This window comes from Callithrix jacchus, chromosome 22 (genome assembly GCF_049354715.1).
Source record: "Callithrix jacchus isolate 240 chromosome 22, calJac240_pri, whole genome shotgun sequence".
Lineage (NCBI taxonomy): Eukaryota > Metazoa > Chordata > Mammalia > Primates > Cebidae > Callithrix > Callithrix jacchus.
Window position 1 is genome coordinate 40,699,993 of NC_133523.1, and position 25,317 is coordinate 40,725,309.

Below are 25,317 nucleotides of genomic sequence, written 5' to 3' on the forward strand. Positions count from 1 at the left end.
TTACTCCAAAGGGTTTATTGAGACAAGTTTTCACATACAAGATGGGGGCAGAGAGGATGGGGCTTATAAACAGGAACCTGGAAGGGGACCGAGGGTGCAGGAAACAAGAAAGTGAAATAAATAGAGGAAAGAGTGGAGGCAGGGACAGACTGACTGAGACCATCACACAGTGACAACGCAGGTGGGGTGGCATGAAAATCCTGTTATTTATACAGATATACAGGGAGTTCAGGTGGGCCCAGGGGCCCACTCCACCCTCCACACCCCAGGGAGGGGCACAAGGCTGTCTCTGCCCATGGGCGACCCCCGTGGAGTACTGGGAGGTCTGCCCTAGGAGTCTTGGGCAATCCCTGGGCCTTGGTTAGTGTCTGGAAAGCAGTGAAGAGGGCCGGAGGGAAGGCGCAGCCAGCCCAAGGCTCCCAGCTGCCACCCATTCTCCCAGCACAGCTCCTGCACAGCTCTGGGAGGATGGGGTTAGGGGAGCAGGAGCTCAAGGGGAGAACCTGGCACCTTCTGGTGTCTTGGAGAAACTGATCCCTAAAGACACCTGGCCCTGGCTGTGCTGCCCTCCCCAAGGCAGCTCTGCTACCAGGAACAGCTGTCAGGGCACAGGGGGAAGCCCCGAGGCCATCCTCGGGGGTGATTCCTGAAACGGGCCCATCCCCAGGCTGGATGCTTGGGGAAGGCAGCCGTGGGGGAGGGATTCCTGGGGAAAGGGCCGTTAGCACCACCAGGCTCCATGGCAGACAGGCAGAGGCCAGGCCTCTGCACCTCCAGTGAGGCTGGGAGACCCTGCAGGAGAGAAGAAAGGGGAGGCTGAGCCGCTGCCTCTAGGGTGCCTCTCGGGCCTCAGTCCCTCCGCTGCATGCCCAGGGCTCCCCCAGTGATTCACAGGGTGCCCCTGACTACATCTTGGGAATCAGCACCTGAGGAATATCAGCCCAGGGGTATGCGTGGGCTCAGGATGCAGGGTTTCTGCCCTCACCTCAGCCCCACCTGCCCGGCCCCACTCCCCAGCCAGCGTGTCGGCCAGGGCAGGGCCAGGTGGGCATCATACGAAGACCTTGGCCAAGGCATCGGCGCCAGCACTGGCGATGAGGGCCTTGCTGGGGTGGCAGGCGACAGCATGGATGGCCTCTTCGTGCTTCTTGCGGTGGGCTGTGATCTCCTGCACGCACGTTTTGTTGTCCAGGCTCCAGAGACGCAGGGAGCAGTCATGGCCTTCGCAGGTGTGGGGGGGCCAGAAGGGGTAGTCATGGGGCTCCTCGCTCAGACTCAGCCCTGGAGCCCCTCACCTGGCCTTGTCCAAAGGCCTCCGGGGAAGTAGGGCTCAACTCTCCTCTCCCTCACCCTCTGCCCATCACCTCCTGAGGCCCACCCAAAGGAGAACCCCCATCCCCTCCTGTCCATGGTCCATCTCATCCCCCAGCATTTCCTGAGCAGCTACTGCACACTGAGCCCCAGGGGCGGGGAGCGAACAAAACAGGCAACTCTCCCTGCCCAGCAGCACTGAGGCTGCAGCTAAGACAGGAAATGAAGAAAGCAACCCAGGGGTCAGTGTGAGGACAGAATGGCCCCAGGAGGAATGCAGGGAGCCTTCCAGGCAGAACAGATGGGGAAGGTCCCAAGGCAGGAGGCAGGGGTAGCCACAAGAGCCTGAGCAGGGCCCTGGTGAGGAGACGTCCGGTTTAGGGTCAGGAAGACTAGGCAGGGCAAAGGCTCAGCTTCTTCCACTGTCTAGCAGTCCCCAGAATTGAGGCCTGTCTGTGGGGACCCGGACCCTGTACTAATCTCTGCACTGGGCTGGATCTCACTGACCAGCCCCTCACCGACCAGCCCCTCACCCACCAGAGGCTGCCAGCACAGGCCTGGAGGCAGAACCAGCCACAGCTTCCATCACCATGGCCTGCGCCTCTATGCACGCACACGCACTCATGCCTGCACCTACTGCAGGCCTTACCAGGCAGGCCTTGCCCTTCACCCCACAGCAAGCTCCAGCCCCCTTCTCCACCCACCCACATCCCGCTCCATCCCTTCTAAGCACAGCCTGTTGCTGCCCTGGATGCCCTTATCCAGAGACGGAGGGTAGGAGAACATAAGTCCCTGCGGGGACTGGCCAGGCAGACCTGGAGCAATGCTACGAGGCCCTGACGCCAAGTTACAAAGGGTCAGGGCCACATCTGTAAACTGGAGATAAAAGTACCAACCGTGCAGGTTGTTTAGAGGCCAAATGAGATGATGCAGCTCCAGTGCCCCAGGGAGCTGATCCCGGAGTGCTGTGCTGCCCCGTATCTCCTGTCATTTCACCCAAACCGGCTTCCTTCAGTCCTGGCCCCCAAGCCCCCTGAGCACTTGCCTGAGGCCAGTGCCCAGGCTTCTTCCTCCCCTTCTCCCCAACCCCAGTGGGCCTAGTGTGCCCAGCTTACTTCCTGACATCAGGAATACGCCATTGGGGTCCACGGCTAGGCAGGTGACTGCGTCCAGGTGTGCAACCATGGAGTGCACCGGTTTACCTGAGGTGAGAGGGGGTGGGTGGCAGGTTCCCCTCCCACTCTGGGCCTCCCTGGGAGAGGGAAAGACCTGGAGGAGACCCTCCCAGGGCCTCCCACCGGGACTCGAGCGTCTCTGACGCCTGCCCCTGGCACTCCCCACCCTCCACGAACACAATGGGCTGGACTTCACCTGTCCGATTGTCCAGGAAGCGGATGCCCCTGTCGTCGTGGGCGGTGATAGTGAGAGGCTGGTTTGGGTGACTCGCCACTTGGTTGATCTGGGTTGGACCTGAAGGAAAAGCAGGGTGAGAAGGATGTCAAGGGGAAGATCAGGAAGACCAGGACGGAGGCACAAGTGCAGCATGACAGCCCTACACCAGCCTCTGCCTGGATGTCGAGAGGGGCTGGGCAAGGCCACTCCCATCCCTGACCTCAGTGCTGGGTCTGCACAAGGAGCCCCTGGGCCATCCTGGAGCTGGGGGAAGAATAGTAACAAACATGAAATTCCACTACTCTACCAAGAGGGCCCAATAGGGTGTCCCTGATACACTCTCCCCACCTGGCCCCCCAAGTGCCCTGGCTGTGAAGGTGGGGGCCCTGCACCAGGACTCGACTTCCTTCCTGCTCAGGGCCCGAGGGTGCAGGGGAGTCATCTGAGCTGACTGGCAAGAGGGTCATCAAAGCCCCAGGAGGAAGTGGGGCCCGGAAGACACAGAGCAATTCCATGAGCTGCTGTCGGCCCGCTTACCGCTGCTGCCCCGGGACTCCAGTGTGAGGAGAGCACTGCCAGCCTCCAGGTCATACAAGACGGTGTCGCCAGAGCGGAAGGAGGCCACGATGTGGGCAGGCTCGGTGCTGGTAAAGGCCACTGAGGTGGGGACCCCGTGTTCTGAGGGCACAGGGGAGAGAGGGCTGCTGAAGGGACCCTCAGATCCAGCCCTGCCCCAGGGTGGGGGACTGTGGGTGGGAGGCCTGGGGCCTCAGCGGGAACCACCCTGACAGCCTCCAGCCCCGTAGAGCTCCAGGGTGAGGTGTAGCCTCCACTCACCGCTGGTTGTGGGGAAGGTGCAGAGGCAGGTCGGGCTGCTGCTGCTGGGGTCCCAGATGCGGACGGTGCCATCGGCGGAGCAGGAGGCCAGGCGCTGGGAGGCAGAACTGAAGGCCAGGCCCCACACGGCATCGCCGTGGCCCTCCAGGACGTGGCTCAGCACGCTTGGGTCTGCACCCACCGCAGGGAGGAAATGGGCTGTGTCAGGACTGCCAGCTCCTCCCTGGACAGCCTGGAGCCCCAGTTCTGCCAAGCCCCAGGTGGCTGGGCTCGAATCACCTGTGCACCCGCTTCACGCCCTGGTGCCCCTCAGAACTGTCCACCACCAGGACAGCACAGAAGCTGCTCACACTGCCCGCTAGCTCTCTAAGGAAGGTTCTAAGGCTCCCGAAGGCAGGGATTTCCCTCCATTCACGGCTGTCCCCCCAAGCAGGGCCCAGAAACTGGAAGCTCAATTCAGAATTTTTTCAGTCTCCATTAAGAAAAAAGGAACAGTGTGGTTCTGTGCCCCCACAAGCGGCACACAGCCTGTACTGGCTGAGGGTCCGCCCCAGCTCCGGCCTGTGCAGTCTTTTCAGCCCACGGCCCAGTGCCTGAGCCTCACTTGGTCTCTCCAAAGCCCCCTAGTGGTTCAGAGGTCCAACCACTGCCTCCCTGGTTGCTGAAGTCCATGCTGGCAGCTCTGGCCTGCTGACACCGAAGGTGTGGTGGCCAATATGTCTGGGACTGACCCCTGACCTTGTGCAGGTGAGCCTGTTCTCTAACATGTCCTCCCCTTGAAAGCAGACAAAGACCTCTGAACTCTGCCCGGACAAGATGGAGCACAGGGCCAGATGCATGATCAAAAGAGGAGGCAGAGCCGGGCGTGGAGGCTCACGCCTGTAATCCCAGCACTCTGGGAGGCAAGCGTTATCGCCTGAGGTCAGGAGTTTGAGACCAGCCTGGCCAATATGGTGAAACCCAGTCTCTACCAAAAATATAAAAATTAGCCGGATATAGGTGTACACACCTAATGCTAGCTACTCAGAAGACTGAGGCATGAGAATCACCTGAACCTGTGGGGCAGAGGTTGCAGTGAGCCAAGATCACGCCACTGCACTCCAGCCTGGGCCATAGAGCAAAACTCTGTCTCAGAAAAAAAAAAAAAAGGTGGCAGAAAGCAGGAGGACAGATGTTGAATGGAAGTGGCAGTCTGGTCACTTCCCTAGTTAGCTCTTAGTTGCCCCAAAAAGAAAGCCCCAACTCCGTCCAGCCTGGCCCAGCTAACTCCACCTTCTCTACTTTCTTCTCGCATGCCCTCCACCCAACCACGCAGACCCTGGCAGATCCCCACAGGCAGAGCACACAGCGTGGCAGAGCAGAGGCTGCCAGGGCTGGCCACGCCTGTGCATGGGCTGCTCCCGGCCTGGGCGGCCCCAGCTCTGCCTCCTAGATGCCAGCTCATGTGGATTCTCAGTCACCTTCACCATCTCCTCTCACAACCATCATTCCCACTTGGCTGGCCCAGCCCTCAGCCACGCACTGCATCTCGCTGCTCTTGACAGAGCAGCTCGGAGCGCTCACACACACTCCCAATGCCTGCAATGCATCCACAAGAAGTGGATGAGGCATGTGCATGCCTATGTGCATGCGTGCATGCGTGGAGAGACAGCCAGGCCCCAGCAGATGTGAGGGGAAGGCAGGCAGCGCTGTCCTCACCGTAGCCATCGTAGGGATCCATGCTGAGGTCTGGAATCTTCCAGCTGTGGATGCAGGCATCCGCCCCTCCACTATAGCAGTATTCGCTGTTGCTGCCCATGGCCACGGCCAACACTGGTCCCCTGGAAGAGACAAAGATGCGAGAAGGGGATGAGACAAGCTCAGAGCCTCCCCTGGCCACAGGACCTATGTTCCTACTAGCACTCAACATTGATGGCCAAAAGGAATTCAGCAACTGGGGCTCTGGCCGTGCCACCTGGATTGGTTGCCTGTCCCCTGCCCTCCCCTACCCCACCTTCCCTGAATGGCTGTGCTGGACACCAGCTACCAGGGCATGAGAAAGTCAGCACAGAGCCCCAGGAGCCAGGGCTTCGTTTATCATGGAGGGGCACAGGGACTGAGCCCCCTGCTGTCCTGCCTCCTGCCACAGGCCTCCTAGCATGGCGGTTAGTGGGTTAGGGGTCAGACTGCATTTGGGACGAAGTTTCTAGCAGGCTCAGGGGCACCTCCCTACCTGTGAGCCCGGAAGGCATGGATAGGTTCCACATCTAGCGCCGCATTCCTGTGGGATGACAGATGAGCCTGATGTCACTGAGACCCTGTCACCCCCGTCCCCAGATGCCCCTACCCCTGGCTCTGGGCTTGCTGCCCTCACTTCTTGGCCGTGACCGCCTTCTGCAGGTTCCAGAGCTTGAGCGTGCCATCCTCGGAGGCAGTGAGCAGAGCCGACTGGCTGTGGTGGAAGGCCAGAGAGCGGATGCCGTCATAGTGTGAGCGCAGGGTGAACTTGGGGTTCCACGTCTTCTTAAAAGCATCTTTGCTGTCAGACAGCTGGGGTTGGGGGGAGCTGCCTCAGTGTTTTTGCATCCATCTCAGCAGTCACGCAGACACTGACACCCAGGGCTTGAGGCCCCTCCCTTCCCCCCAGATGGCCCTGGCAGGAATGCCGGGACCTCTCCCCTTCCTCTGCAGGGCAGTCTCCACGCTTGCTCTACAAGTCCCCACATTGGGCTAGGTTCTGGAGAGACAGGTGAGCCTGACCTCTTGGGGTCTTGCAGTTGAGAGGAAGGAGACTGAGAGAGACACTGGAGCATCCCACACATGTGTGGGATGACGAGCCATGAGCAGGGCAGTGAACTAAGATGCACAGGGAGACAGCAGGCAGCCTGCCCTCTTCCCAGGGCCACTGAGGCTTTCCTGAGGAAGCTCGAGTGAGCAGGACTTCACCAGATATGCAGAGGGCCCTGGAGTGGACAGGTGCCTGTGCAGCGGCCCCGGGCAGCATGAACGGCCCAGCCTGAGGCCAGTGGAGCAGGCAGCAGAAGGCGAGGAGAGTGGCAGGGGGTGAGGCAGGCGCTGGGTGGGAAGCCCAGGAGGAATGTGTGTTTCATCCTAAGAAAAAGCCTTGGAGAAACCAGGAGCCGGGAACTCAAAGCAGGGGAATGACATGGCTTGTTCCTGCCACCCCTGAGAGGCTCAAATTTGGGGCAGGTAAAAGCAGCCACAGGCTGGGCACAAAGCTCAGAACAATGTACTTCCCCAAGTGACATCTCAGGGCGTGCAGAGGAGCCCCATGGCACACTCTGATGCTCAGGCCTCTGCTCTGACCCCACCTCCCAAATCTCACAGCACTTCCCCCACCAGCCTCGCTGGGGTCACCAACACTGGAGATCCCATTCTGCCACGGGAAAATGGGCACAAGCACCCATGCCAAAGGCTCCCAGATGGCCAGAAGTCCATCCACGTATCTCAGTCCTGGAACATCTCATTTCAGTCCAGCTGCCCATTCACACTAGACTGGCCTGATGTGGCAGAGCAGGAGGTGGCTGGAGGTCATCTTCCTGCATCCCAAATAGCCAGGGGTGGGAGGGGCACTGAGTGGAGAAGCTGTGATTAAGACACAGGCTCCAGAGTCTTCCAGGCCCTGTGCCTCAGTGACCGCAGTCAAGTCCCTCCACTGTCTACATCTGTACCCCTCTGTAAAACGGGTTGAGCAGGGCACAGGCAGCACCCTGTAACAGCTTGCAGGGGGCACCTGGAGAACTTACATCGCAACTGAGGTCGTTGTCGTTGGTGACGGTGAGATCTGCCAAGTCCCCCAGGCTCACCTCCCCGCCCCCGATAGTGTCCATGATGAAGACGTCTGAGGAGAAGCCAAAGGAACCTGGTAGGGGGAGGGGAGGGAGGGGCAGAGAGGGCCAGGGAGAGAGAGAATGACAGAGAGAGGCAGAGAGAGAGATAAGGAGCAAGAGAGAGAGACAGGGAGAGGACAAGATGAAGAATCACAGCTGGAAAGAGACAGAGAGACAGACAGGGCAGGACAGACAAAAAGAGAGGGAGACAGACAGACAGACGAACTTTTGGGGCAGGGAGGCTGCAGACTGGAGGCTGGGCCTCGACCCTGAGGACACAGAAGCCCTGGGCTCAGCTCTGCAGCCTCCCTCTGCCGTGGGCCCGCAGGACTGGGGCCAGGTGGGGGGTGCCTCTTACCTTCGTGTGGCCGGGGCTGGGGTGTGCCAGGAGGTGGGCCGGTCACTTTTGGCGGCAGCCCATCCACATCCCGCAGGTCAGCCAGGATGCCTTGGAGTTTGACCCGACGGCTTTCTGCAGGATCAAGGAACAGGGCCGGAGTCGCCTAGCAGTTCCAACCCAGCCTGCTGCAGGTGATGCCTTTCCCACACCAAGGACCCCCTGCTACTGTGGGGGGCTGTGAAGCTCTGGCCCCAGTGGGGCTATGGGCAGAGGAGGGGAAGCTGACTGGGCCCCTCCGTGGGCAGTAGGCAGGTCACTGCCTTGCCTGGGCCTCAGGCCCCAGCCATCCATCCCATGTGACCTGAGGGCCCTCCTAGCTGGGAGTCACAAGACAAGGAGGAAGACACAGCCCTCCCACCTGCTTCTCCCCCACTGGGTCCTCATCCTGTTCCCTCCTTGAGGCCGGCCAGAGCTAGACGCCCGCCCTAGAAGGCTGGCGGCACTGCTTCAGGAAGAGCCAGGCCTGCCTGCATCTCCACGGGGATTTTCCAGGGAAGAGGTGAGGGGCTGGCCACCATGGCCTGGGCCTCCTGCTCTCCTTGGCTACCCTCCTCTCAGGAAGCGTATCCGTCCGGTGGAGAGACCCTGCACAGGAAGCAGCTGTGGGCAGCTGGGCCTGCTCCCGCCCCTCAGTGGGGAAAGCAAGCGGAGCCTGGCCAGAAAATCTGAGCTCACCCAGCTCGTGGGGGCTCCCATCCATGGGGCACCGCCGAGGGTCTGGAGCCCCTTCCCCGTCCTCTCCTGAGCCCAGGAAGTCAAACTCGTTGATGGCATCCTCAGAGTCGTCCTCCTCGTCCTCGTCTTCCATTTCGGGCACCAGGGCCTTGGATGGGAGCTGGGGCATAGAGAAAGCCAGACAAGTCAGGGGCCCTCTTGTCCAGAGACTAAGCCACCCCCATGCCTGAGAACAGATAATCTGGGGCTCCGGGCCTGTCTCTGCTCATGGGGCTGCCTCAGCCACCAGCTGGCTGCCCTGGAGCGCCCCCTGCCGGAGTCTTGGACGGCTGCTACCACTGGGGCTGGTTGGTCTGGCCCCACCCAGCTCAGCCTGTTCCAGTCCCCTAGCACCCAGCCTTGAATGAAGAAAAGCCACATAATGCAACAATCTGCCTTCAGGGAGAGCAGATATGCACTGGTGTCCGTGTGTGAGCATATGGAGGTGCAAACTGAAGTGAGGACAAACAGACCACAGCATTGCAACCATAAACACAGCAGCGGCCTCTGTGCAGGCTCAAGAGCAAATCCCACTCACTGACTACGCTCGCAGACACGGCTTTACTTAACCCCACCCCTGTGAGCAGCTACCGTGAACACTCTCATCACTCCCCATGACAGCCCAGGAGACCGAGCCTGAGTAGGGCAACCCACTTGCCCCAGGTCATCAAGGCCAAGCTCAGCCCACCGTCAACTCCTCCATCGTGTGGCTGGCCCCATCCACATGTCGGCACCCAGGCTAAGTCTGGCGACACCTCTAGGGCACCAGTGAGGGGCCAGCCTCTGACCGGCATGGGGGGACCAGACAGACGGGACATGGAGAAGAACTATGGTCAAGGTTTATTCAACACCTGGGGAAAGAATGGGGAGGGGGCTTTAGGACTACAGAGGAGGGAACTGCCCTGGGCGCTCTGAGGGGCACACCAACGAGCCGCAATGGTGCTCTGCCAGCAGTGCCTGGAACAATGAGAGCTCCACCACACCAATGCCACCAGCGCCACTAACACCTGATGAGCACTTGGGGGACAGCCACCGTGCAGCTGAGGGCTTCCTGGGCACCAGCTATTTCTAATGAATCCTCAACTACCAGACACAGAGACTCAGCCCGATCTGAAGGGAGAGGAGACTGAAGCCAAGACAAAGCAGCGTGGGCCCGAACTCATGCAGCTGGGCTGGGGCCACCTGGGAGACAGGGGCAGTCCCCTGGGTTCCCAGCTGGGCCTCACTGGAGGGCTGCCGTGTGGAGACAGAGAGCCCTACACAACCAGCCAGCCCCAAGGGTGCAGGCCTGTGGGGCTGTAAACACCACGGATGATTCCTGAAGGGACAGGTGGAGGGTGGAAAAGGACTGGAAATTCCCAGAGGGGCAGGAAGGAGCCAGCGTCTGGACCAGGGGCCAGCATTTGAGGCCCTGGACTCGGCCCTCCTGCTCCTCCTCTAGGCCTCTTGCAGTGCTGCAGCTCCGTGCACACCACTCCATTTGGGGTGTGACTCTGTGCTGAGCCACACTGGGAACACTGGAGAGGGAGTGGAGGCCCAAACAAACCCAGTCCCTCCCAGACCAGACAGGGAGGACCCCAGAGTGGCCAAGAACAGGGAAGGGGGCCCAGGGTGAGTTAAAGAAGGCTTCCTGGGGGGTGGGGGGTACCTGAGCTGAGTCTAAAGGAGGAAAGGAAGGGGACCCAGGCGAAGGGGCCCGCTAGTGGGAAGGCCAGGGCCCAGGGAAAGCCCCGAGGCCATCTCCCGCAGGTCCCTCCTTCATGGGCACAGGCCCCAGCCTCCACCACAATGTGTCTTTCTGCACACTACTATTTACAAGGCCGCTGCTGGCCAGAGCTCCTCCAGGCTAGGGCCTGTGTGTCTCCACATCCCTACTGCCGACACAGTGTAGGCCCTGAAGGCCCCAGCTAACTCTGGGAAGGGCCTGGACCAGGTAGCAGCCGGCCAGGCTTCGGGGGCGTGGAGGAAGGGGCTCACCTTCACACGCTGCTTCTTGTGCTGCACGCTGTCCAGCTCATCATCCTCGTCGCTGTCTTCGTCCTCGCAGTTCTGCAGGAAGGGGATCTGCCCCAGCACCGAGCTGCCCAAGCGCTCTTTGCCATCTCTGCCTGCCGCGTTCCTGCCCAAGACAGCAGAGCAGAGGAGGATGAGTCCTGCCAGGTGTCAAATCTCAGATGGGAAGGTGCCTGCCCAGGCTTGGTGGCCAGAGTCCAGACCCAACTAACCCCCTAAACCTTGAGAAGCCTTGACTCTGGTCAGACACAAAGCCCCAACCCCAGCCTCTGCCCAACAAATGCTCATTCCAACTGGAAGCCTCACTTAGACCACAGACAGTCCTCACTGACCTCCGACCCGAGTTCCAGAGGGCCAGCCCCCAACCCTGGCCACAAATCTCCATCCTATGCCGAGTCAGGAGGAAAGCTGGATGAGAAAGTGCCACTGACTCAGAGTCCCCATTCCGACAGCCTGGTCAGACCACAAGAGCAGGTCACGCAGGAGGCAGATCGTCCCGCAGGAGGCAGATCGTCCCGCAGGAAAGACTAGCGGCCATTCTACAAATGCTCAGCAAGGCGCCAAGAGCCAGCCAGCCTCGCATGAGCGGGGGCGCCGGCGATCCCTGCTACTCAGGAGCCTGCACTATCCTCAGCAACAGATGGCACTCCTCCCTCCACCTCCTGGCTTCCAACTTCATGACAGGTTTTAGCAGAGGAGGTACTGACCCAGCCTGACTGCGGAGAAGGCAGGTGGAATTCGAAGTACAGATCGACGCAAACATCCCCTATCCTGCCATCAGGTTGATGCCCTGGAGGTCTTGTCAGCTGCCCAAGGGTGCAGTTACCACTCGGTGTAGAGATCACTGCAGATTTACCCACTTGCTTCAGGGCTGCCATCTGCAGAACTCCGCTCCATGCTCTTAAACACCTGCCCAGAATACTCCCTGCACTCCCAGCGGGACACGGGACATGGGACACTGTTCTCATGGTACTTCCTCCCAGACACCGACACCAGCTGCATGGGCTCAGCCTCCTTCTCAGCTTCCTCTTTCTCCCTCCAGCCTCTAAGTGAGAGAGCACCCGGGCTCAGTCCCCAGATCTCTTCTCTAACCATCTACACTCATTCCAGGCACTGCAGGTGGCCCGTGGTTTTCCAAAGAATGCCCATGTGCTTGTTCAACTAGAGCTATGTTTAGGGGCCCGAGCTCCGCATCTCCACATGGGGGTAAACAGGCCCCTCATGCTTCACATGACCTTGGCAGCCCCCAGAACTTCCACTCCAAGCTTCCCCGTCTCAGGGGGATGCTGCTCCAATGGCTCACAACAAACCCTGGAGTCCCCCATTTCTTTCCTCTCCCCTTAGCTGCAGTCCTTTAGCGTCAACTGCCCGAAAGCCCCTGGGGAAGTGAACACCTCTTGCCTCGCCACTGCTAAGGCCCATCAGCTCTGGCTTGGACATCGAGATCCTCTCCCAACCGGTCCCCCTGCCTCGTAGGGGACCCTCCTACAGCCTCTCCTTCTCAGAGCGAATCAAGAATGTGGGATTATGTCACTCCCCTGCTCAAAACCACTGGCTTCCCATACCCGACTCGAATCTAGACTAACCCAGCCCAAGGCCCGAGTAACAGACTCCGTGGTGACCTCCTGTGGCCCACGCCTCACCGCCTGCAGTCACGCCAGTCTCGTGCTGCTTCTGCATGGGCTACACCTCTCCTGCCTCAGGACCCCGGGGTTCACTGTGCCCTCTGCCTAGAACATTCTACTCATGCAGCTTATCTCTGCACAAGCATCACCTCCACAGAGGCCCTCCCTGCCCACCCCCCCCCAGAGGAGCACTATTTCACTGAGCACGTATTGGCCCTCGTGGGCTTCACTGCACTTAGCATCACCTATATGGCCTCGCTTGTTTGGCTTAACTGACAACCACTGATGAAACAATGAACAAGCCAGAGCTTCCCGAGGGTGGCCACCTCACATGCTCCACTCCCTGCTGGCGAGGCACCCCACATGACCGAGGAGCATGCAGGTCTGAGTATCAGGATGGGAGCAGGGCTGGAGATGAGGCCATGGGAAAGTGTGTGGAAGGAACTCAGAACAGAATCCAGGGGATCCCAGCAGTGAAGAGACTGAGGATTTTGAAACAAGGGAGCCCACAGCATACTCCAGGAGGAGGGGCCACCAGGGCACCCAGGGACATCAGCTGACGTTCTGTCCCTGGCCCTCAGCAGCAGTCAAGAGGAAGAAAGACATATTTGCCAGGCCCAAGGGCTCACCTCTTTATCTGCTCCTCGATCTGTTTCACCAGCAGCGACTCCCCACTGCTGAGCCCCGGAGGGCCTGGTGGAGCCCTGGGGGTCCCTTCACCTGGCTCCACTGCCCCGTTGAGCTCCAGTGAGCGACCCAGCAGGGAACGGACACGCTTAGATCGCATGTCGAGGATGGTGTCTGTGTAGCCCACCTCTTCCAGGTACCTGCAGGGGTGCAGAGCCATATGGGTCAGACATCCCCTGGGCTTCTTCAGGTACCGCAGGGGCCAATGCAAACTGAGGGGACCTCGTAAGGTGCCACTTAAGAGCATACACCAAAATCTGATGTAAGCACACCCTCACTGCGGCTGTCCCCATCAAGGCAATTTCCAGTGGAAGCCCTTGTACACATGCACAGTGCTGTCGCGTGAGGGTGCTCCCTGCACTGCTGTCCAGGGAAGCCGAAGCACAGGGACCAGCCTCAGCACCCAATGATGGACTGTGTCAGCAAAATGCTCATAGGGCTGCGAGGCAGAAGATCAACACAGCAGAGCCTTAAGGAAAGCTGGCCACGGTAAAGAGCAGAACAAAAACGCTAAGTTCGACGATCCACATGATGCCAGTGTTTGTAGAAAAAAACAAAGAGGCGTTACTGTGCATATAAGCTTACACTACACACACACACACACACACACTTGTATCATGTACCCCAAGAGGCCTAGAAAGACCCATAAAAAGCGCAACAGCAGCGACCTCTGGAGAATGGGATTGGGGCGTTAAGAGGAACTTGTGCACCTGACTCTACTGACTTCTACAAATGAGCACTTACTACTTCTGCAACTTAAAAAACTGAAGCCAGCTGCGACTGGACTACAAGTAAAAAAAGAAGGAGAAAAAGAACAAAAATCAATCCGGGGTATCTGCGGCTTCAAAATAGAGACAACAGTCCCTTGCTAATCCTCAGGAGGCTTCTGGGCCGAGAGGCCTTTGCCGTCCCCTCTCCCTTTGCAGCCCTGACCCTGCCTCTCCCGTGTGAGGCTGCATGCACATCTCATCCCATGCGTGGCTCCTGTCTCCCGCCAACAGAGAGACAGGGAAGCATGGGGCTTTAGAGTTGGGCACTGGGGCAGATTGACCAAGAGCTCACAAACTAACCACGTGACCTGGTGCAAACACATCACCTCTCCACATCCCAGTTTTCTCGTGAGGGGAGCACTGAGAGATGTCAGTGAGGAGCCACCGTGTGGACAACGTCTCGCACCGTGCCAGGCGCGTGCCAGGTACTTGATAAGTAGAGCCTGTTAGTGTTACTCTTAGCATTTTAGGGTTACTGTGTGGGCATACTTTAAGCTGGCAACTGCACTTCCAGGTATCTTACCTGAGGAAACCAAGAATGTGCACAATACCTTCTTGATTCTTATCACATTGTCTATAATACTAAAAAATTAAAAACAACTTCAACAGAATATACAAGAAGGAATTGGCCATGGAGAGTTATCGTTATCCATATGACAGACAATTATCTGTTGAATTTTTTTCTTCTCCACAGGACCAAAGGAAGGAAATTATAAGGTCCTCAAAATGATACAGCATTACTAATTTATATGGAGAGATGTTCCCAACTCTTAACAGTGAAAAGAAATCCCAGTTTTTATAAAATATATAAGCAGGGCTGGGCGCGGTGGCTCACGCCTGTAATCCCAACACTTCGGGAGGCCAAGGCAGGTAGATCACTTGAGTTCAGGTATTCAAGAACAGCCTGGCCAACTTAGTGAATCTCTGTCTTTACTAAAAATACAAAAATTAGCTGGGTGTGGTGATGCACGCTGCTAATCCCAGCCACTTAGGAGGCTGAGGCAAGAGAATCACTTGAACCCAGAAGGTGGAGGTTACAGTGAGCCGAGATTGTGTCACTGCACTCCAGTCTGGATAAAAGAGCAAGACATTGCTGGGCGCGGTGGCTCACGCCTGTAATCCCAGCACTTTGGGAGGCCCAGGTGGGTGGATCACGAGGTCAAGGGATCGAGAGCATCCTGGTCAACATGGTGAAACCCCATTTCTACTAAAAATGCAAAAAATTAGCTGGGCATGGTGGCACGTGCCTGTAATCCCAGCTACTTAGGAAGCTGAGGCAGGAGAATTGCCTGAACCCAGGAGGCGGAGGTTGCGGTGAGCCGAGATCGCGCCATTGCACTCCAGCCTGGGTAACAAGAGTGAAACTCCGTCTCAAAAAAAAAAGAGCAAGACATTCTCTCAAAACATAAAAAATAAACAAATAACGTAAGTAAATAAAATACATAAACTGAGCAGAGTGGCTCATGCCTGTGGTCCCAGCTACCCAGGAGGCTGAGGCAGGAGGATCGTTTGAGCTCAGGAGATCAAAGTTGCTGTGAGCTGTGACTGCACCACTGTACTTCAGCCTGGCCAACAGAGTGAGACTGTCTTATTAATTAATTCATTTATTAAGACAACAGAGGCACAAATATACAGCCATGGAAAAAATCGAGACTATACAGGGCAAAATGTTTATAGGGGTATGAAGTTTCTTGGGTGGAGGAATTATGAGTGATTTTTTTCTCTCTGCTCTCCTATATTTTCCAAGTTTTCTAAAATGTGCAAATCTCTTCAACAATTAAAAAATAATAATTTGAGGACTGGAACAGTGGCTCATGCCTCTGGGAGGCCAAGGCAGGTGGATCATTTGAGGTCAGGAATTCAAGATCAGCCTGGCCAACATAGTGAAACCCCGTCTCTACTAAAAATACAAAATTAGCCTGGCATACCTGTAATCCCTACTCGGGAGGCAGAAGAATAGCTTGAACCCAGAAGGCAGTGGTTGCAGTGAGCCAAGATCACACCATTGCACTCCAGCCTGGGCAACAAGAGCAAAGCTCTGTCTCAAAAAATAAAACCAAAATAATAATAATTTGGCCAGGCATCCTAGCTTATGCCTGTAATCCCAGCACTCTGGCAGACCACGGTGGGCAGATCACTTGAGCTCAGGAGTTTGAGACCAGTCTGGCCAACACAGTGAAACCATGGCTGTACTAAAAAGTACAAAAATTAGCCATGTGTGATGGCACATGCCTGTAATCCAAGGTACTCAGGAGGCTGAGGCAGGAGAATTGTTTGAGGTGGAGGGAGGCAGAGGCTGCAGTGAGCTGAGATCGTGCCACTGCACTGCAGCCTGGGCAACAGAGCAAAAACTGTCTCAAAAAATAATACTAAATACTATTAATAATTTGCTGGTCCAAACACGGTGAGCGACTGTGATCGTTCACAGTCGATTACAGACCTACTTACAGATTTGCCCTTTTTCCCCACTTCCCACTGCTCCATTTGATTAGTCTTAAAAAAAAAAAACAAATAAAAAATAACTGAATATTACCCTTGGGGAATAAAGAGCCACACTTCATAAATCTTCACACACACACACACACATATACATATATTAAAGTCACACTTCAGGGCTCCTATGGCCAGTGAGACCAAAACAAAAACAAAAGGCCGCAGAGGCAGAGGCAGAGGCGCTCAGGGACACGTCCAAGGGGGGCGTCTGCCTCCTACAGCAGCTTCCCTCCCGCTCCCCAGGCCAGGCTCCGCCCACGGGGAAAGGCCATTCCAGCCATGGCTGGCTAAGATCCTGATATTTCGTGTCCCCAGTGGGGAAGGAAAGGACTATGGAGTGTTTGGACTTCTCTCTCAAGCCAAGCGTGCCCCGTGTTCCCAGCCCCCGCCCCCCCCAGCACACTCACTGTCGGAGAAGCTGCCGCCCCTCCTTCCACACCAGTGGGCTGTTCTCCAGGGTGACCGATTCCACGGGGCCATTGGAGACTGGCAGGTGGAGAGAATGGAGGCTCTCTTAGTCAGGCCACTGCCACCTACCCATCACCTCCTACATCTTCCTCACCCCTCCAACCCAAATTGGTCACTGTCACGGGTCCTGTGGCACCACTCCCTGAGTGCTGGAACCCTGCTCTCCCTGAATGCAGGGATTCCTCCTCCCTGAAGCAGCCTTCATCTCTAGTCTGCTGACTGTCATTCCCCAGACTGGCCCCCGACAAGACAAGGGTTTATCTTAGAACTCTGGGCAAGTTATCATCTTCCTCCACAGCAAGCTGGCCAGGGCCTGGGCAACATGGGTAAACAAAGACCCCTGCCCTTGTGGAACTTCCATTCTAGTGAGAGGAGCTGGCAGCAGGTAACGACCATCACTATCAGCCTAGCACACAAGGTCTTCCCAGCTTGCCTTGGCCAAGCTTCCCCATTACCTGACCTGCCCTCCCACGTCCTCTGCCCTCTCTACACATTTGCCCAGTCACAGTGACCAACTTCCTGTCCCCTATCTCTTTCAGCGTACATCTAAGCGTCTGTGCTCTCTCCCCTCACTCTCCTGCTGGGGAAGTGAGTCATCTTTCAAGAAGCTTAGACTCCAAGGGACCAGAGGGCAGGGACCATGTCTCCCGTACTCTCTGCTGGGTCCTTGATCTGTGATACAAAGCCTGCACCCCACAAATAAATGTCTTTTTTGGATAAATGACTGAATGCCAACCCTGTTCAAACGCCACTTCCTTGGTGACGTCTTCCCGGCTCTCCTGCACCATCCCCGGCCCTCTATAAATAGCCCTGGCGCCCACTCCTTGCAGAGGGATCCTGTGAGCTGCTCGTGTGTCTGCCTCTGGTGCACAGGGGGACGGCAAGCAGGATTGGCCGCAAGGGTCCGGCACAGAACCTGCCCATGGGCAGGGCTCTGAGAGTGAGATTCTGCCCTCCCAGCCGCGGGGTGATTCTGCCTTCTGAGGAGCAAAGTGAGAAAGAGGCACCCCATCTTCCTGCTTCTCCAGCACACTCCGCTTCCTCGGGAGGGTGCCCACAGTGCAAGTATCAGAGGGTGGGTACCTTGTTCTGACACATCTGCTTTCTTCTCCCCCTGGTTCAGGTCTGTCCCAAACTTCAGTTTATGATATTTGGCCCTAAAAGAGCAACGATCAATGAATAAGAAATGTGGGAGAGCAGACAGGGTCAGTCGTTACCTGAGGAATCCGGAATTCCAAATCCCAATTGGCAGGGCTTCTTCCTAACCACTCTCCTATCACTGAAGCTGAACTGTCCCCCAACACCCCGGCCTGGAGGAAGAGATCACTCCCTGGAGTCAGGCAACCTAGGCTGTTCTCAGGGGTCCTTGGAGAAATCATCAGCCCTGGAAACCCCAGTTCCTTATCAGAAACCGGGCGAACAATACCCATTAGGCTATTGGAAGGGACAGGAATAACATGGGTAGGGAATATACGGTACCTGGTGCACAGCGAGCCACCAGCATTGTGAATATTTTTCCTGGCATCTAGCCCAAATCCCACCTACTCTGTCGTTTCTCCCCTAGAACCTTATGGAACTGCGATGATGAAACCTTATGGAACAGCCCAACCCCAAAGAATGCTGGTCCCAAATCTCCCTCAGCGGGAAGCAGGCGTGGCTGGTGGCCTCCTGACACTAAGCTTGAGACGCACCCAGAAGGCAGGCCCGGGCGGGGCGAAGGCTCACCTTTCCTGCTTCAGCGCGTACTCTAGCATCTTGATCCGCCGCACCAGGTCCGTCTTGAGATTCTCCTGCCCTTTCCTCTCTCCCTGGAGGAAGGCCACCTGTGCCTGGGAGGGCAGATAGGAGGCAAAGGAAGACACCGGGGCTCAGGCTCACTGCTGGTGTGTCCATCACTCACCCAAGTACAGTGCCAGTCCCCAGGCACCCCTCAGTGATGGGCGGCAGCCACTTCCTCAGGCGACAAAGATGCCGAGTCAGGGTTCGGGGAGCATTGAGAGGACAGTCTAGGTCTGTTTCCAGGGCCTCCTGCCACATCACCAACAATGAGAGCTGAAGGGGAGCCCTTAACCCCTGAGATGACAATGGGGCCAGCTCGAGCCTCACTTGGCAGCTGCCTTTTGGGGAAAGTTGGGTCTGGGGTGGCGGTGGAGAGGAGGGTGGGCATTCACCACCTGGACTCCCCCACACCCTCCAGCAGGTGCTGTCCCTCAGGCTGCTGGTGGAGGTGGCATTCCACTATTCTTACCAGAGCATCTGTCTCTGGGAGGCGTAGGAAGCTACTTCTGGAGCTTAGGGACAAGAGTGGGTGGCTCGGCTCGGCTCCCACTCCAACACAAGAAAGCTTGACTAGCCAGGCCTTCGCCATCCCACTGCATTCCACCCTGGGTGTGAGGGAAATGGGCCGCAGAATGACCCCTGCCGAGCACTTCACACCGTCTTGGTTTGAGCGGCGCCGTCTGCTCCAGTCTGTCAACAGGTCATTTGGAGACACTGGGCCCACTGCCTTCCAGGCAGGATCCTGGCTCCTGACCATGGTCTGGAAGCCCTTGTGCCAAAGCCCTGGCTCAGGGCTCAACCCTGGCTTCTCCCCAAGCACTCCACCACTCCATCCCAGGACAGCCAGAGCTCCAGGCCCAATGTAGACACTTACTTGCCACATGACCGAGGCAGGTCATCAGCCTCCTGAGCCTCCATCTGCCCCTCTAGAAAATGAGACTCCTAAGAGTGCCCTCCCCTCACGTGCCAGGCTCTGCTCGGCCCAAGGCCTGGCAGGGTTTAGCTAACAGACGCCAGCTTGTACCTTTCTCATCATTTTTATTCTCCCTGTCCATCTTTCACGACTCCAAAATGGGCCCAGTTCCTTAGGGGAGGTAGGATCCTTGGAGACCCCACATCAATAAGAAATGTCTGTAGACTGGCCAGGCACAGTGGCTCATGCCTGTAATCACAGCACTTTGGGAGGCTGAGGTGGGCAGATGACTTGAGGTCAGTAGTTCAAGACCAGCCTGGCCAACGTGGTGAAACCCGGTCTCTACTAGAAATACAAAAAACTCAGCCAGGTGTGGTGGTGCACACTTGTAGTCCCAGCTACTCGGGAGGCTGAGGCAGGAGAATCACTTGAACCTGGGAGGTAGAGGTTGCAGTGAGCTGAGATTATGCCACTGCACTCCAGCTTTGTCTCAAAAAAAAAAGAAACACACGTCACGAGTTACCTTATAGAGAAGAAACCTCATCTGTCCTCTTCGAGAATAAGAATTGTTTTCCCTCTTAACACCTTTTACCAACACATATCTATATAAACACCCGAGGCCAGACAGGAAAACTACTTATGCAACATCAACATCTCTGAAGCGTGAGTTTCTGTCCTTTGTATATCTTCTCGATCCCCCAAATCTACTCTCTGAATCACTGGAGAAGGTGTAAGGAGAGGCGGACTGACCACCAAAGACAAGTCCCAACTTTTCTCCTCACTCTCCTCCCCACCCTCCTGGGCTCTGGTAATTGATCCTTCAACCTCTCAGGGGCAGTCCAGCCTGCCGGGAGCCTACATCTCGGTCAACACCCACCACAGTTTGGTGACTGCCCACTCGTGTCAGGTGCCCCAGTAAGGCACTAGGGAATAACAGAGGAGCCACGTGGTTCCTGCCCCCCACAGGACTCAGTCCTGTGCAGGAGACAGGCATGAGCAGCAACTCACACACAACGTGATTAGGACCTTGTTGCAGGAGCGAAAGACGCTATGGGAGGAGGGACAAGAAGCGACAGTTCTGCTAAGGCCTGAGGCTGAAGAGAAGTTAGTCAGGGGAGGGGAAGACACTACTGGCAGAGGACCGACGAGCTGCGCGGTGGGCTAAGGAACGCTAAAAAGGCCAGGATGGCTGGTTCAGAACATGTGAAAGGCTCAACGAGGGCAGTTAGAGAAGTGCAGAGGCCCAGCAGAGGGAACACAGAGAAGCCACGGAAGGGTTTCAAGCAGAGATGGAACCAATTCGCATGTCACGAAGGCAGCCCAGCTACAGCACGGAGAACTGCCTAGAGGGAGCAGGAGGTGGCAGAGCTGGACACAGAGACCCCTGTCACAGAAGGGGGCAGTCCTAGAAACCCCAGGACAGAACTGCAGTGGTCTGGACTAGGATGGGGGCTGTGGACACAGTGGTGGTCTATCTGTGGGGGCAGGAAGCAGAGTGGGGAATCCCACCCAGACCTCTCACTGGCTCAGCTTCCCCTTCATCCCCCTGATGCCTCATCGAGCCGTGGTCTCCCTCCTGCTAAAGAGGACGCATGGGTCTCTGCCACCCACTCTGCTTTGCTGTCCCATTCCCTGTGCCTCTGGAAAGAGAACCAGAAAGATGTGGTTGGCGTGTCTCAGGGAGGTGGAATCCACCAAAAACAGGAAGCATCGGCGGCCAGTCAGTCTCTCCCTCGCTGCAAACATCAGCAGCCCCCAACTGGCTGCCTGGTCTGCAAGGGCCAAGGGTTGTAGTGGGCCTTCCAGGATTTGGAAGTACTGGTCACCACCGCTCACCACATCCACCCACTGCCACTCCCTCTGGCCAGAGCCGAAGAGCACACGCCCCCAAAACCTTCTGATACCTGGCAGCTCCTGCCTCTCTGCCCCTCAAGCTATTCCCAGCAAGGCAACATCCAAAGGCTTGGGAGAAGTCCTAGCAATGCAGTCCTCCCAGGAGCTGATGCCTCTCTGAATTCACTGCTTCCTGCCTGAGCTCCCTGGGAGGAGTTCCCGTTTTGTGCCATCTAGCCCTCCATCTTCTAAGGGCCTTCTTCCCAAGCTTCAGCAGCTGCTGGTAGGGATGCGCCCCCTGGAAGCTGGGGTGGGGAGGGGACAGCTCCACACATTCTCTGCCGGCACTGCACTCACCACAGCTCCCTATCGCTGCTCCTATATGAATTTCCAGTTCAGATCTCTCATTAAAAGGTCCCTGGCATCCTCAAAAAGCTTCCCCTGTCAGAGCTGCCACAGAACATGGGCAGAGCCACACAATCAAGTGTGCATGGACATTTACAGCTCTGCGGTTCCCTGCATGAAGGAGCTTCCTCTGCCAGCCTGGAAGTTTCAGATAGGCAGAAAGCACATTACCTGCTTCTCAGAATTCCCCACTTGGCAAATGCCTACTCATTACCAGACTGCAGCTCTGGCACCTTCCTGCTCCAAACTGACGGTGCCTGCTGGCAGGACCTCCTGAGGGGCTGCCTGCTCTGCCATCCGACACATGTACCAAGCACAGGCGCGTGAGAAGTCTTCTGCTAGGAGCAGCTGTATGCAGCTCTTTGAAGAAAAGTGATTCAGAGTCCAACAGGAAAACCTGACACTGCCAAGGTGTTAAGGGCTCTCACAGGGGAAGTCACTCCGTCTATTACTGTAAGTGTTCGAGAAAGGGTGCGTAAAAGAGGTGCCGCTGATGGGAGAGGGTGGGGGGTGTGAACGTGGAGAGTCCATCACTGTTTCATAAACACATCCCCTCTCCTATTCCACCCATCCGTTCTGCTTCATACTCGCAAAGGAATAAGGGGTATTCACTGCAGCCATGTCTGCTGAGAAAAACTAGAAAAACTCTCAAAGTCCACCAACCAGGGTGGAACTCAATCAGCTACCGTTCGGCCATCCCGTGGGATGCTATGCAGCTAGGAAAAAGAGCAAGAGTTCTCTGTGCTGACACAAAAGGAAAACCAAAACACACTATTACGTGAAAGGCACAAAACGTACACACAGCAGTTCATCCATTACACAAGCTTTCTTGTGTAATAGATGAACTCTTCTTTCTCAGGAGAGAAGAGCGGGAAAGGGACGAAGGGAGGGTACGTTCCTTTTTCACTCACATTTATATGTGTATACATACACTCACACACACACACCCCCCCTCTGAGATGTTTGAATTTTTACTAATGTAAAAAGGTGACAGTGTTGGCACCATGCCAGGTACAAGTTCCTCTCAAGCTCCAAGAAGAGTCACTAAGGGAGGGGATATACATTTTTTCCCTCAGCCTCCAGGATGACAAGAAAGCGTGGTGGGCACAGAGCACTCGCACAAAGTCCCAGAGGCTGAGATTCAGTCCAAGCTCTGTTATGACTGCTTGGGTGACTATGGGGAGGCCACTGTGCTTGCCTGAACCAGTTTTCTCATCTGTACTGGGTAGCAGAGAGGTACAGAACACGGGCTTAAAAAGTCCACAGATGGCCAGGCACAGTGGCTCACGCCTGTAATCCCAGCACTTTGGGAGGCTGAGGCAGGTGGATCACTTGAGGCCAGGAGTTCGAAACCAGCCCGGCCAACATGGCAAAACCCTGTCTCTCCTAAAAATACAAAAACCAGCCAGGCATGGTGATACATGCCTGTAATCCCAGCTACTCGGGAGGCTGAGGCAGGAGAATCACTTGAACCCCAGAGGCAGTGGTTGCAATAAGCTGAAATCATGCCACTGCACTCCAGCCTGGGCGACAGAGTGAGACCCTGTCTCTTTTTTTTTTTTGAGACGGAGTTTCGCTCTTGTTACCCAGGCTGGAGTGCAATGGCGCGATCTCGGCTCACCGCAACCTCCGCCTCCTGGGTTCAGGCAATTCTCCTGCCTCAGCCTCCTGAGTACCTGGGATTACAGGCACGCGCCACCGTGCCCAGCTAATTTTTTGTATTTTTAGTAGAGACGGGGTTTCACCATGTTGACCAGGATGGTCTCGATCTCTTGACCTCGCGATCCACCCACCTCGGCCTCCCAAAGTGCTGGGATTACAGGCTTGAGCCACCGACCCTATCTCAAAAAAAAAAAAAAAAAAGGTCCACAGACCAGCCCTTCTGCTCAGCTGCTGGCATCCTAGATAAATCACTTACCCTCTCAAAACCTCCATTTCCTCTTGTGATGATTACTTTTTTGAAGGCAAGGGGGAATATCATTTACTCTCCCAGAATGCTGCAAGAATTCAACGGCAGCTCGTATGACAGTGCTTGATACAGCACTGTAGACATGATATGTGCTCACTGAATCGCAGCTGGCATCATTACTGCTGAGTGAGGTAATAACACTGGCTCTGCCTACATCATGGGGCATTGAGAAGATCTAATGAGATGTATGCTGGGAAAGAGCTGGGAAGTAGAGAGTGGGCCAGAAGTGAGAGCGTTACATAAGGATTCTGCTCCCACCCCAGCCTCAAGCCTCAGCCATGGCAAATGAGGGCAGGGGGAGTTAGTAGAGGGTCTTTACTCATCCTATAGACAAAAATGCCTTTTTTTTTTTTTTTGGAGACAGGATCTCACTCTTTCACTCAGGCTGGAGTGCAGTGGTGCAATCATGACTCACTACAGCCTCAACCTCCGGGGTTCAAGCGATCCTCCCACCTCAGCCTCCTGAGTAGCTGGGACTATAGGCACACGTCACCACGCCTAGCTAATTTTTGTATTTTTTCATAGAGATGGGGTCTTGCTATGTTGGCCAGGCTGGCCTCGAACTCCTGGGCTCAAGGGATGCTCCCACCTCGGCCTCCCCAAGTGCTGAGATTATAGGCGTGAGCCACCACACCCGGTCCCTATGGTCAAAATTCTCCTCAGTTATTTATTTGGGCACCAACTTCCACTAGATAGAAAATGGCAATTCAGAAGGGGAAAGGTGGGCTGCTACAAGCAAGGACTGCCAATTTCTGCTAAGAACACCTCAGTCCAAGAATCCTCAGACTTCCAGCGGGCTATTCCTGACCCCTTCAAATCCTCAGATTTCCACTGTCCTCTAGACAGTCACTGCCAACGGACCTGATGCTCCGCAAGGTCACAAACCCCAGCCCAACTCCTCAGACTCTGCCATATATCAGTCAGGAGCACATGCCTGTCCCAAGCTACCCCACAAACCACGGGCCTTTTCCCAGGACTTCCACAAACATCTCCATCCCCAAACACCCCACCCTGCCCTGCCTGGTTCCCTCTGAGATGCCTCCTCTTGTTACCTTCCGGTTCTACAAAATTCTCCCCATTAAAGCATCATCCCAGGGTAGCCCCCTAACTTGTCCTCATTGGCGCCATCCCAGGACTCCTCACCTCCATGCTGGACATACCTGACCCCCCTACACTCCAATTCAGGGCTCTCTACCTGCATCCTACACACACGTCCCATCTCAGTGCCATCGCACCCACTCCTGGACACCCCCAAAGTGGGACGTCCCCTCTCAAGCTCTCCTACCCAGGCTCCTAGGGCACATCCCTGCCCTGTCCACACTTCCACTTCAAGGATCCTTCCACTGTACTCTGCAGCCACTCATACCCGGGATCCCCAGTTTCCTCCTCAGAGGGGAGGGCACACACCTTCATCCCGGACCCCTCGAAACCCTCCTCCCACTCCTAGGGTCCTCAACAGCCGTCCTTCCACGCCCACTGTCCAGTCGCTCGAAACACCCATTCCAGGCTCCCGGACTTCCTCTCCCTAACTCCTCCCGGTTCCCCGTCAGGACCCGCTCTCATTCCCATCGTCGTCCCAAGTACCCCCCCCCCGGACACTCCCACCTCCAACCTGCACCTGGCTAGGGCCGGGGCCGGGGTCGGGGTCGGGGTCGGGAGTCCCTTGGCACCCGGCGAGCTTCTGCTCACTCCCACAGTAAACCACTCAGGTCTTTCCCAGACCCCTTCGGCTTCTCTCCACCTTTCCCGAGTTCTCTTTCCCGAGTCGCCTCTCTCAGGAGCCCGGCTGCCGGCGCGCTCAGCCCCAGTCCCAGTCCCACTCCCAGCCGGTTCTGGTCCCTCCGCCCCTTTCTCTCGGCCGGTCCCGGTGATCCCTCC

At 56.5% G+C, this 25,317-nt stretch overlaps 1 protein-coding gene across 4 annotated transcripts in view; it reads right to left on the reverse strand.

Moving 5' to 3' along the window:
* Window positions 1-25,317, reverse strand: part of STRN4 (striatin 4) — a 25,857-nt gene continuing 540 nt past the window's right edge. The window contains exons 1-18 of one of the 4 annotated variants that reach the window (XM_035287334.3): window positions 18,789-25,313; window positions 18,266-18,369; window positions 17,624-17,697; window positions 16,480-16,558; window positions 12,752-12,949; window positions 10,462-10,603; window positions 8,446-8,605; window positions 7,729-7,842; window positions 7,287-7,381; window positions 5,894-6,069; window positions 5,753-5,800; window positions 5,239-5,360; window positions 3,541-3,711; window positions 3,241-3,381; window positions 2,683-2,781; window positions 2,427-2,513; window positions 986-1,221; window positions 1-792 (exon numbers count right to left, since the gene is read on the reverse strand). In XM_035287334.3, coding sequence (XP_035143225.1) covers window positions 1,052-1,221; window positions 2,427-2,513; window positions 2,683-2,781; window positions 3,241-3,381; window positions 3,541-3,711; window positions 5,239-5,360; window positions 5,753-5,800; window positions 5,894-6,069; window positions 7,287-7,381; window positions 7,729-7,842; window positions 8,446-8,605; window positions 10,462-10,603; window positions 12,752-12,949; window positions 16,480-16,558; window positions 17,624-17,697; window positions 18,266-18,369; window positions 18,789-19,202 — 2,394 coding nt within the window. In that variant the 5' untranslated portion in view covers window positions 19,203-25,313 and the 3' untranslated portion in view covers window positions 1-792; window positions 986-1,051. Of the gene's footprint in view, window positions 793-985; window positions 1,222-2,426; window positions 2,514-2,682; window positions 2,782-3,240; window positions 3,382-3,540; window positions 3,712-5,238; window positions 5,361-5,752; window positions 5,801-5,893; window positions 6,070-7,286; window positions 7,403-7,728; window positions 7,843-8,445; window positions 8,606-10,461; window positions 10,604-12,751; window positions 12,950-16,479; window positions 16,559-17,623; window positions 17,698-18,265; window positions 18,370-18,788; window positions 25,314-25,317 lie in introns of those variants that run through there. The other 3 variants (XM_035287333.3, XM_035287336.3, XM_035287335.3) reach the window with 3 other exon arrangements.